Source organism: Onychostoma macrolepis, chromosome 25, assembly GCF_012432095.1.
Source record: "Onychostoma macrolepis isolate SWU-2019 chromosome 25, ASM1243209v1, whole genome shotgun sequence".
NCBI classification, from domain to species: Eukaryota; Metazoa; Chordata; class Actinopteri; order Cypriniformes; family Cyprinidae; genus Onychostoma; species Onychostoma macrolepis.
Genome location: NC_081179.1, coordinates 11,830,605 through 11,843,926, shown reverse-complemented (window position 1 = coordinate 11,843,926; position 13,322 = coordinate 11,830,605). Strand labels below are relative to the sequence as shown.

At 33.9% G+C, this 13,322-nt stretch overlaps 1 protein-coding gene across 1 annotated transcript in view; it reads right to left on the bottom strand.

The window, feature by feature from the left end:
* galnt18a (UDP-N-acetyl-alpha-D-galactosamine:polypeptide N-acetylgalactosaminyltransferase 18a) overlaps positions 1 to 13,322 on the bottom strand; it is a 61,245-nt gene that overhangs the window by 26,780 nt on the left and 21,143 nt on the right. The window contains exons 2-4 of the mRNA XM_058768014.1: positions 6,400 to 6,592; positions 5,292 to 5,458; positions 2,748 to 2,931 (exon numbers count right to left, since the gene is read on the bottom strand). Coding sequence (XP_058623997.1) covers positions 2,748 to 2,931; positions 5,292 to 5,458; positions 6,400 to 6,592 — 544 coding nt within the window. The remainder of the gene's footprint in view (positions 1 to 2,747; positions 2,932 to 5,291; positions 5,459 to 6,399; positions 6,593 to 13,322) is intronic.

Sequence of the window (13,322 nt, the reverse complement as noted above, 5' to 3'; positions counted from 1 at the left end):
CATAAGATAGACTTGGTTTCTATCCAAGCCCTTTAGAGGTGTTTTTCGACATGTTGCACAGAGAATAATTAACAGGTAAGTTGACAGCTGTGCCTAGCACAGTAATTGCAGCAGACAGGCACTTCTGCTCATATTCCTGCCCTCACACCCACAGGGAAGAACACGCATTTCCATCCACATGTACCATAGGTCTCCTACATTTTAACACTTACACTGGCGTAACATGATTTGTTAAGCAAGCAGGTATTTGAATTAATTTGTATTGGGGTCAAAAGAGCAATGAAGGTAAAAGTTACAGCACTCCATACAAACAATGAGCAAAAACAACATCACGCAGAAGACCTATTTACACCAAATCTGAATTCTCAGCATGAAAAAGGCAGCACAGCTAGATTTTAAATGAAATGACGCGTGTCTATGAGCTTCTCTGCAGTAATAGTTTTTTATTTGGAGGCTAGATCGATTTTCTATTTGTTTGAATGTCTAAACAGAGAATGGCATTTTCAGAAAACTCTGCAAATTGTTGTGTTGCAGAACTTTACGAATATTTTGCATTACCATGCTGTTTAGTCATATCAAATAGGCTGTTACAGGACATACAAATGAGATTTCTTCAGAATCTTGGGTATCATTCATGAAACACATGTTCTTTGTAAATTGTTCATAAAACCATTTTACCACACTGAATACTGTCTTGTTCAATTCAATGTGGCAATTTGTATAAGAATGGCTTTACAAAGAATTTACTCCAATTTTCTTTTGCAGAAATGTTTCAAGAACAAATGCCCTTGTTTCCGTCTTCTATTCAATTGCTTCAACTTGAATAGCAGGATTCTAATTCATAATAAACATAAAAATACATTCTCTGTTATAAATAAGGTACAATATAGAGAAGATAGAGGGTAATTGCAACATTTTATTTTCGTTCATAACTCACATTCTACTAGAAATCTACCTATCATGTATCATAAAAATATTTACATCAGGAAAGATTTAATCATAATATATCAATAGTGGTTGGTCATTTTTTCCCCCTTTAAATCAGGGTTAAATCTGAACCATATTGATCAGCAGATATCAGTCTAATACTAAGGAAATAATGTTCAGTTACATACTTTAAAGGGGTCATATAATGCCATTTTTGTACAAGCTAATATGATTCTTTAGGGTCTAAATTGAAAGTTTGTAATATACTTTAATTAAAAATTCTCATTAGTATTGTAAGAAAACACTCATTTTACCTGCTCAAAAACAGCTCTCTGTTCAGCACACCGTTTTAGTGCGTGTGTTTTTAAATGCTAATGAGCTTTGCTCGCCCCGCCCCTCTGTTCTGTGGGGCGTTTTTGACACAACACACATGGAGTGTTGCCTTGACAACAGTTGAGGGTATATTTTGAAGAATGGCAGCGGGAGTCTCTGAGGATACTGTGCAACCGTAACGCTTTTGTTCATTATAAACGTGGGATTATTAATTATATTGAGAACGTCAGAATAGAAAACATGCATGTACCCTGAATGTAAACATTAGCCACATACATCGTGAAGCGTGCTAGCGATTTGCAAAGATTAATATAAAGATTAATATAAAGGTTAATTAAACGTTACACTCACTTCTTCTGGAGGTTCAGCAGGAACACGAATAGTTGGTACCGATTCTTTTTCAGGAGCAGCTTCTTAGCAAAACCAGCTTTATACTGACCTTCATTTATAAAGCAGTCTGGTGAAAATGATTCGCGCAAACATGAAAACATTGGACGTTGCTCGTGGGGAATATTCCTTCAAAAGCGAAACTCAGCCACTGTGTCTTCAGCGGTTCGGACTTAGGAACATCAAAATGACTGCTGTGTTCATTATTGCACCGAGAACAGAACACCACAATCGTTTAGACGCCATTCTGCTCATAGACAGCTCCAGCGTATATCAACAATGACGCGGACTATGATTGACAGCTCGCTCACGAGCAAGGGCGGGTCTGTGTTGAAACACTGCTGTCAATCAACCATCGTGGGAGGCGTCCGACCGTGTGACGCCACACGGTCGAACGGCTTGATTTGAGACAGGGTAAAACAAATAAGGAGATTAAAAAAACACTGGATGGATTTTTATCATTTTATGATGGTTGTGTACAGGCACTGCTAACACACATTTCAGTACAATCAACTTGTAAAAGTGCATGTACCATTATATGACCCCTTTAAAAGTCAAATCTTTCAGTTAATAATAATTATATTATATTATGAAGCACCAAACAGGAAATAATTATATATAATCTGAATATAAAAATGTAAATTGTGAATATATAGAAGTAAATCAGAATATATATGTATAAATCAGAATATATAGAGGTAAATCAGAATATATATTTAGAAATCTGAATATATAAATGCAAATCAAAATATATAATTATAAATCTGGCTATATAAATGTAAATCTGAAAATACAGTTATAAGTCTGAATATACAGATACAAATTGTAATATAAAAATCATGAATATATATAAGTAAATTTTAATATATAGTATATAACATATATAACCTGTAAATTGTGAATATGCACTTATAAGTCTGAAAATATACATGAAAGTTGCAATATATAGAGATACAAGCCTGATTTTTGATGCCATTTTGACACAAATAGTTGATACATTTTAAGGTTTACAAAACTTTACAAAACATAAGTAAAAACCTTCTAGCACTTTTATGTTCAGTACAGGCAGCAAAATGACTTAAAATTCAAGTGTCACTGACCATCCGATGCTGAACTCCACATGGGCATCAAACAGGGCCACGACGGGAGCGGTCGCAGCCCTCCAGCCGCTGACCCGAGAGCGAATCAAACCCTCCTGCTTCTCATGCCGAACCACTTTAATGAAGTCGGGCCGCTGCTGGTTGGTCTCGTCCACAAACCTCTGCAGGTTTTCTGAAAGTTCAGCTTTGAGTGAAGTGAACGAAAGAGGGATTAGTTGAAAAGAGTCTCTTCATGCAATATAAAATCCATTCCTTATACCTGCTGTTTGCTAAATCACCCTGGTGGCTTCTGAGAAAGTTTCAGTACTCACCAGAAATGAAGCGGGGAGACCCTAGTGACACGTGTACCTGACTTTTATTACATTCTAATCAAAATTCGTTTATATAGACTCCCCCTTCGACCTCTCAGGGAATTACTAACATGAACTGAAACGCTGCAAACATCAGACACTAATATTTGCCAGCGGTCTGTGATATTTGGAGTCTCCACCGCTGTCTGCTGGTGATTACTCCCCTCCCATCTGTCTCCTGTGCTGTTTGTTTTTATTAGGGAGAAAGCCATCATCTTGTCTCACCATGGCAACCAGATGGTGTGATGTGGGGCCACTGTCAATCTGTGGGAGAATGAAATGTCCAAACCTCTGCACCTCACGTTAACCGCCCTGACCCCTTACTATATCCCACACACGCCGAGTAAAAGGTCACTGTAGCATAACCGCTGTGAAGTCATTATTCTGGAAAAACCAGATACTCTAGAGGTGACTGAGAGCAAATAAAAGCTTTTGCTTCTGATCGGCCTGAGATGAACCCACCTCAGTAGTGTACTTTACTGCACAGAGCCAGTAGTTATCTTCAGAAAATGGTCAGTCTTAAGCCCACACAGGGGTTTTCAAACATTTTGATGTCAAGGACCAACAAATGCGTTTATTTCCGAGCAGGGACACATTATTTTAAAATGTTTCTGTGAATACAGACCTATTTATAAAAATAATGACATGCCACATCCGGTCGCCAACAGTCCCTGTCGCTCGTGTCGCCGGAAATCGCCAGCTCTCCATTGAAATGAATGGGATCGTGTCACATTGTCGCTGCGTGTCGCTTGTAGTGTGAACAGGGCTTATGCCGTTGGTTTGACGCATAATTATAAGCCTTAAGTAGCCTAAATAATTCATAACAACTTCAATCACATGCTGGATAATCTGCGTTGGCTGATAACAATTAGAACGTAAACACTAATTGCTTAAGCCTACCTTGGCTTTTATATAATGTTAGATTTAAAATTCTTTGACAGAAAAACAAACATGTTGATTTTGTTCGGTTTGGTGTTACGATGTTTCCAGCCACACTGAACATGCGTTCAGATGGTGTGCTTGTTGCGCGAATGCATTTTAAGCAACCGTGGCCAGGTATCTTGCCTCATTATTCCACCACCAAGCAAGTGGGTCTTCGCTGGCCTCCTCTCGCAAATAGCACCTGGAAACGGCTCTTGAGATATTATGAAGTACTCACTCGTTTAAGACTTAACGCGTCGCACCGCAACAGCTGTCTACACTGGACCCAACAAAGCAACTGTTAAAATCATTTGAACTTTGTATCAGCCAGTCATAAATAAAACAAGGCATCAGTTTACTGTCGGGGATTTGTCATGCCGCATCCAGTGTAGACAGCATTCACTGATTATAATGTATTGTGTTCTATTGTATTTTGTCGTGCCGTTTGAGGTAATTTGTGAATTTTGTGAATGAACAGTCTAAATAAAACTATTTACAGCTAAATGGTATATGCTATAAATACCAAATTCTATTGCAATTCTATACGCATTTCCGCCAGTGGCAATGGACCACCGCGTCGACGCGGTTGTCATGGCGACCGTCACAGCCCTAGAACTTGGAACTACACATAAATTAATTTTACAGAAAGGCAGCTGTGGATTAAGTTAACAAACCCAGTTATACTGTTCTGTATATGAAGCACTGTATGTGCTAATGGCCCAATTATTATTTCATTTATTTATTTATTTTAATTTTACTTTATTGCCAGGCAATGCTTGGACTAATATAAAGTATATGATGTATTTGCACAAATGTAAATATTAGCCAAAGCAGAATATATGGATGCACACTTCAAAAAATCTACAAGAAACATTACACCATGGGCACCTTTCAGACACTATGATTTTACACACATCTTACATACTATTTAGCACAGATAATATGCAAAATGGTAGTAGATTTCTCTTCAGAAAAAGAATTTGATTGATTAAACTGACTCCTTCTAGACCAGAATGTTTGTGAGAGAAATGACTCGCTTCTGATGCCAAAGCATAAAACATTTAGTTGCGCATACGGGATACATGTACATCTGCTGCCCATAATCCCCTAGTGTTATCATGTAATAGACCTCAGATATTTTTTCCACATGAATCCACATTCAAATGAATTATTCATCGTAATCTGTCATACAAGTGTCAATCCCCATTTAAGGAGTCCCTGTGTGCCCCCAGCAAATCAAAATGGCAGCGCTGGGGCAAAAACAAGCGCTCACCGTTGTTGCTGTTGTCATCCACGAGGATAATCTCCTTCAGCAAGTGGGAGGGTGTTCGATGGATCGCCGAATGAACGGAACGCAGGATGACCGACAGCGCCTCGTTCACAAAGATGAAGATGATGCTGACTTGTGGTAGACCGGAGGGGTACGAGATGTTTCTGCATCTGTGAACAACATAAAAAACATAAATACAGGATCACACACCTGGAAAAGAATTGAGAAATATCTCAAATTTTTTTTTTCTTGAGTTCTGCCTTTAATCACAATTGAAGACATTTGTGCCTGGAATTTAATTTCAGTTTGAAAAGCCTAAAAGGAGGTGGTTATGCATTTTGAGTTAAATATTTAATTAGAAAGGAAAATGCGAGACTGTTTTGATTTCACACAAACATTTTACATAGACGGTATGAACAATCACATAACCGGAGGCGTTTAATTCCAGTTTGACACTTTGAAAGATTATGTCTGTGCCAAATTTATTGCTCTGTCTCATGTAAATCTGCATCCACGTGACATAAAAAGAAAAAGAAAAAGTGATATGCTATTAGCAAAATTAAACCATTGATCTATCATTGTACAGAAAGCAAAAAGAAATTAAGATATTTATAATTAATATAAAATATTATATATATACATATACAGTATACAGTATATTTATTTATTTATTAGATAGTTAGATAGATAGATAGATAGATAGATAGATAGATAGATACTAATATACAGTTTGTATTGTCATATTAAATTGTGAAATTGTAAAAGTAAATATGCCTTTATTCTTGAATTATTATTAAATTTTCTCGAACAATCACATCACAAAAATTATAAATTATTTTATTGTTTGAGGCTTTTTTGACACACTATTGTGCGCAGGATTCTATTTAATTTTTTTAAACAAAAAAAACAAAAACAACAACTGATGATTGAGATTGATGATTTATGAAGACATTTCCCTATCTCATCTTCTTCTAAGTGATTCCTTTTGTTCACTGTGACCATGATGATAAAGGAAAATCGATGTTTCTAAAAGAACAAAGGCTGTGTATATATATATATGCTAATAAGAGGGAGAGAGGAGAAGGCGGTGGGCAGTGAGAGATTGTTTCACCCGTCGGGCCCGAGGTCTGGGATGGCTCTGTCTAGAGAGAGTCTGTCGCTGAGGTAGCCGTTGTATCCGTAGTATTGGAACTTCTTCAGGGCCACCTTGCGGCTCTCTGGGCCGAGGTCATGACCCCAGTGTGCAAAAAGAGAGTCTGAGAGGGTCTGGTCAGCTGTGTCGTCCCCATCTTTCAATGGTTTCTCTGGAAGTTCAGACGAAAACAACAGTGTTAGCAGTGTTAGTGTCGGCTCAAGGGCTTCTGGGTAAACATGGTCATCACGCCTTTAACATAAACTCATTTTCACTCATGTTGAGTAAGTGAAACAAATAATGAAGAAACTAAATATAATTTATAAACAATATAATAATAACAACAATTAACACTAATAATAATCACTGTTATTATTACTTCATATTATTACTAAATATTGTTATTAACAACAATAATAGTGCTGTCAAATCATAAATGTATGTGTACTATATGTATATATATATATATATATATATACACACTCAAACATGCATATATTTAAGAAATATTTACATCTATATACATATTCATATTTATATATGATTTATATTATACATTAATATATATTTATATTAATGTATAATATAAATCATATTTATATATGATTTATATTATACATTAATATAAATATATATTAAATATATTTCTTTAATATATACATGCATGTGTGTGTATTTATATTTACATATAAATATACACAGTACACACACACACACATATTATGTAAACAAACTTTTATTTTGGATGCGATTAATTGATTTGACAGCACTACATAATAATAAAAGTAATAATAAAATGATAGTAGTAGTAGTAGTAGTAAATAATAATAATAATTATTATTATTATTAAATTATTATTTCTAGTATTACTATTGTTGCTGTTGTTAAATAACAATAACAATATTAAAAGTAATAAAACAATAATAAAATCATTGAAAATGACTGATTACTCAGAAACATTTAAATTATTAATAATAATCATCACTATTATTAATATTTATCAAGTATTATTGTTATTATTCAATAACAAAAATATAATTAACAACAACAACACTAGTATTAAAGATATAAACAACAACAATAATTATAATTTTATAATATATACATTTAATTTTCAATAACAATAAAATTGTAGTATTAATAATAACAATAAACATTTATAATTACCATTGCAAATATTATTATTAAATAACAACAATAAAAATAATAGTAATAATAATAAATATATGAAATATGATAAATATGACAATACAAATACTTTTAAAGTATTAATTACTAAATACTAGAATAATAAAATTGTACTCAATTTTACCTTACACTAATATGAGGTACAACACTACGAAAAAGTTTTACCATGTTTTTTTTTTGTTTTTTTTTAAATATAGTAACAGAATGGGTTTTGACCATGTACCATGGTAATTCAATATTTTTTGGACGTGTGCCATAGCCATACCACATCTTTTTAAGCACCTGGGTGTACCATGAAATATGAATATGGAATTGTTCAGTATTATTATATTGTGGTATAACGCCATAGTACTTTGAAATGAAAGACAGCCAACTGCAGTTTGGATTCTATTACTACTAAAATAATGAGTCAATTTTTTCTCTAACTTCCATTCATCAAGTCAGCGATCCCATCAAGGTCTTATGGAAAGCCAATCCTCCTCGTCCAAACTCTCCTTCAAGCTGCCTAAGCAGCAAATATCTCACTACATCAAATTCAAGTACTAAGAAAATATGACAGGTTGCAGAACTATGAATGCTGAGTACGCAGGCAGAATAGAGGGAAAGTGCCCTGGCAATGCTCAAAGAATGATGAAAGGCCAATGCGCGTAATTAAGGAACGCTAATTAACAGCAGAGGTTATTTAATTACAACCACTGCAAAGAGCTGGCCTGCGGAGAATAATACATCTTTGCCACTGCAGACACTGACAGTTTGAAACCAACTTCAGACCAGGAGACACTGCTTTCTTGAACTAGAAATGCCTTTTAAGGGGCTGTCATATAAACATACAAAAAAAGAAGTCTGTTTCAGGCTTCCAGTCCTTCAAATGCACATCCAAAATCAATGAATAATTAACAAATCAGTCATTGATGCAAATCTTTAAAATTCTATTTGTAGCTTACTTTTTTCAATTATTTTCCAAGACTGAAGGCTAGTCACGAGGCTTGAAAATCACATTCCCAGTAAATTAGAGCTTAGCCTCATTCCAGCTCTATTCAGCAGAGTAGCCTACATTCAAACTGAGCCATTGAGAAAACAGGCCACTGGCTAGAAATCAAACAGCAAGATGAATAACAGTATTTAAGATCCAAAAAGCCTCCATTATTGTGTTTAGAAGTTCGGTTCGCCATGTAATTCAGGTAGTCTCAACATGACCACACTGATATGCAAATAAATACTCTAAATAGGTGTCCTCTCTGTTGTTGTGCTCCAAACAACTTCAGATTCAGACGAAAATCGAGGCGGTTTTACTGACACTGTTGATTTGTGTCGAGATAAAAAGAGGAGGGAGTCAAACAGAGACTGAATTACTGCAGAGACTGACAGATCAGAGTAGGTTGAAAGATGGATCTTCTCAGCATATGATATGAACAAAAGGAAGAATGCTTTAAAGTTTGCTCATAGCACCTGCTGTGATGTACCTACTGCTCTCCAGAAGAGAATGACAGGCTGAAAATGAATGTGCCTCTGGGTAGAGTAGAAATCAGCATTTATTCTCATAATAATTAAATTGCTTGCAGAAGTGCTAAGCAACAAGCTAAACATATGAAAATATACAGTTAGGGACTATATGCTAAAATTAACTTAATTTTCACCTTCTTTAAATCATCACCCTTGCTGACATTTTGTTCCCATTTATGTGTGGAATAAAAAGAGGAAACTTGTTATTTTCGGCTGCCTAAGTCAATCTTGTAAAAGAGATTTTTAATCTCACAGAAGTTTTTGTCTTTGGTCAAATAAAGTTTATAATGATTTTTAACAATAAAACTTTATAGGTTCCAAAGCACGCATTATACATTATATCATAATAGCCCAAACCCAACTAATAATAAAGCCCCAATAGTTGTCTTTAACATTTACACTATTATCATTATTTTTGAATGAATAAATACACATTTTCCATCATCATGCAATTTGCACCCTTTATATTTAAATTTTTTAATAAATACATATTTTTCATAATCATGCACTTTGCACCTATCAATAAACCTAACAAGATCAATAATAAAATTATTATTATTATTAATATTAAATGATTATTTTTAGTATTACTATTGTTGTTGTTGTTGTTAAATATCAATAATAAGTAGTAATGAAAAAAGTGATAATTATTTTATTATTACTCATAAACATTTAAATTATTATTGTTATATAAATTATTTTATTATTATTATTATCCAACAGCTATTTAATCTATTAATAATAATTATTATCACTATTATTATTATTTATAAAGTAGTATTGCTATTATTCAATAACAACAATATAATTAATAATAACAATAATTTTAAGGATATAAATAATAATAATGATACATATTAAAATAATATGTGTTTGTGTGTGTATAGAATAACACATTATTATAACACTTTGCACCTATCAATAAAATATTAATAAAAATAGATATAAATAAATAAAATAAATATATAATACAGAAAATATTGATTAAATGTATAAAGAACAATTCTGCAAAATAGCCACATTTAAAAGACATTCACTGTTTTTTTTTTTGTTTGTTTTTTGATAATTATCTTATTATCTTAATTATAATAACCATTTTGAGTTCCTAAATGTGTTTAAAAGTATTAAAAGCATTAGTCAAAGCAAACAAATGATTAATAAAAAATAATCATTATTGAAAATATACGTACTAGCATGTCAACATGAAGTACATAAAATAATTCTATAATACATTTAAAAAATGATGCACAACAGCAACATTTCACAGCTTCGCACCACAACCTCCTGCAGTGACAAAAACACAATTATCTTGCAATTATGTTTTTAATGCAATAACCATCAAACTACTTTGTAAATCTATTTTAAAAAAGTTAAGACTAAGTCAAAGTAGTATGAAAAAAGATTAATAAAAATATTTATTCTTCCCAAAGAACTTACATGGCCTTTCCTCACTAAACAGAACTAATTAACTCCAGAAAAAGTACAAGCTCATTTCATCAGGCTGTTCGAAATCAATTAATATAATCCTTAACCGCTGTGCTCGGTTAAGTTGAAGTAGGCTATACACAGCCACGATTGTTACCAGATTCAGTTCTCACTTAAAAGTAAATATTTTTTACATCCCTGTAAGCTATAAGTACTGAAGTTATCAACAAAATAAAGAAACTCAAAGCTTCAGATTTAATATTTTAAAAAGTATTTAACAGAATTAATTCATAATATCTCTTTACCACCAAAACCTGGCTTTCTTTCTTTTGTGGAAGTTTTTGAAGAATACCCAGGCCAATCTTTTCACTATAATGAAAAAGAATGAGGACTGTGTCTGTCAAGCTCCGAAATGACAAAAAAGCACCATTAAAGTATCATAATGGTGGTTCATAAGACTTGCACCATATTCTGAGTCATTCAAAGTCATACGATAGCTTTGAGAGAATACATTTTTCAATATTTTTCCTTTAGTGCTCCACAGAAGAAAGAAAGTCACACAGGTTTGGAACGACATGAGGGAGAACTATTCCTTTAAAACGCTGCGAATAGAAAAGATTCATGTTGTGAGAGAAATATAGTAGGATGGATCCAATCCAAAACAAAGTTGTTTCCCTTTTTTAAATGCAAAAGCCTCGGGAGGGTTGCGTCACGGCAGACAGCTAGCATTTCTGACCTCGCCTGTGGCATGCCGTCTGCTTGTCAGTGCCAGTTCTATGGAGCGAATGTAAAACAAGACACCCAGTATGTAACTCAAACTATTGAGAAGAACACATGCAAACAGCCTGCGAATGCAAAAACATCATGCCCTTCTGGCATTTCGGAGAAGCTCTTTGCCACAGATATAAGGTTCATGTGAGTGTGCATGTCACATGTGTGTTTGTCTGAAGAGGACTCTGACTCACAGACCCGAGATGACAACGAAATCCAAAATATGAGAGCACTCACATGACCCTAATGACTTACATAGCTGACCTAATGTTTTGCTGTCAAATTTATTTAGACCGACGAGACAACGCAGATGGCCAACAGAGCTCTGCTTCCTGAACACATACTTTCCATTTTAAAGGGGTCATCGAATGCCTATTTTCCACAAGTTGATTCTTTAGGGTCTTAATGAGAAGTCTACAACATACTTTGGTTAAAATTTCTCAGTGGTAGTGTAAAAAAACACCCTTTTTACCTTATCAAAATCAGCCCTTTTTAGACCAAGCCGTTCTGTTGCATTTGCCTTTAAATGCTAATGAGCTCTGCTGACTTCGCCCCTCTCTTCTGTGGGCTGACGAGCTGTAATGTTTACTTTAGCCACATTTCGCCGCAAAAGTTGCTGACTAGCACATTATTAAGAAAGGCGATTTGCAAAGATGCATAAAAAAACCCTTATACTCACTTCTGCTGTAGGTGAAGCTGGATCACGAATGATTCGCACGAACGACGCATTTATGTAGATCGCCGGGCGTATTTCCTTAAAAAATTCAAGTAACGTTAATCCTCTGTGTCTTCAGCGGCTCAGATGTCGGGAGTAAATGACGACTGCTATATTCATTATTACATCCAACAACAAAACACCTCAATCGCTTAGTCGGAGACATCTTGTCTTCCCCTGCACCAGAGTCGACACAATGGCGGTAGGACTGTTTACAGCTTACTCTGCTCATTTAGGGCGGGTTTAAGGTAAGACGGCCGTGTCAATCAACTATCGTGGGAGTGGCCTTGGTCGGTGTGACATCACACCGACAAGAAGCTGAGAATGGCCTGATTTGAAAAAGAGGATATTACTTATAAATATTTAAAAAAATACCACTGGGTGGATTTTTATCATTATAGGGTGGTTGTGTACACACACTGCAAACACATATTTATGTTCAAACAACATGTAGTGAGTTTTGCATCCAATGACCCCTTTAAGATCATTATCAAGACAAATCACTGGAAAAACAATGGGTGCTTCTTCTTATGTCCCTATTCTGCCCCTAAAGTTTTTTTGTTTTTAAGTTAGACAAGAGAGGCAACTATGTGAAGAAAAAAAATATCAAAAGCAAAAACTGAAAATATGACTTGTATGCATTTCAAATAAATAAAATACTAGATATAATATTAGCCATAGCAAAAAAATGTTGGCTATTTTATTCCAAGTATGTTAAAAATGTTATTTCTGTCACCGTCAGTACTTAATTTCAGATGACACTGTGGTAGAAATATTCATGACACTCAAAAAAAAATGGCAGTGTATTGTCAACTAAAACAATTAAAAATAAATGTTTCACTAATTAAAAATAAAACATAAATATTTAGCAATGCTGCCTTTGCAAATAACAAATAAAGTAAGTTTAAGTGCAGTACTAAAATGACTAAAACTGAAATAAAAATAAATTAAAGCTAAAGAGAATAATTTTTAAAATCATGAAAATGACAATCGCATAACAAAATGACTAAAACTTAAACTAAAATTTAAATGAAAAGTGAAAACGGTAACACTTTACAATAAGGTTCATTAGTTAACTACATTAGTTAACATTAACTAATAATAAACTGCACTTATACAGCGTTTATTAATCTTTGTTAATGTTAATTTCAACATTTACTAATACATTATTAAAATCTTGTTAACATTAGTTAATGCACTGTGAGCTAACATGAACTAACAATGAACATCTGTATTTTTATTAACTAACGTTAGCGAAGATTAGTAAATACAGTAACAAATGTATTGCTCATGGTTAGTT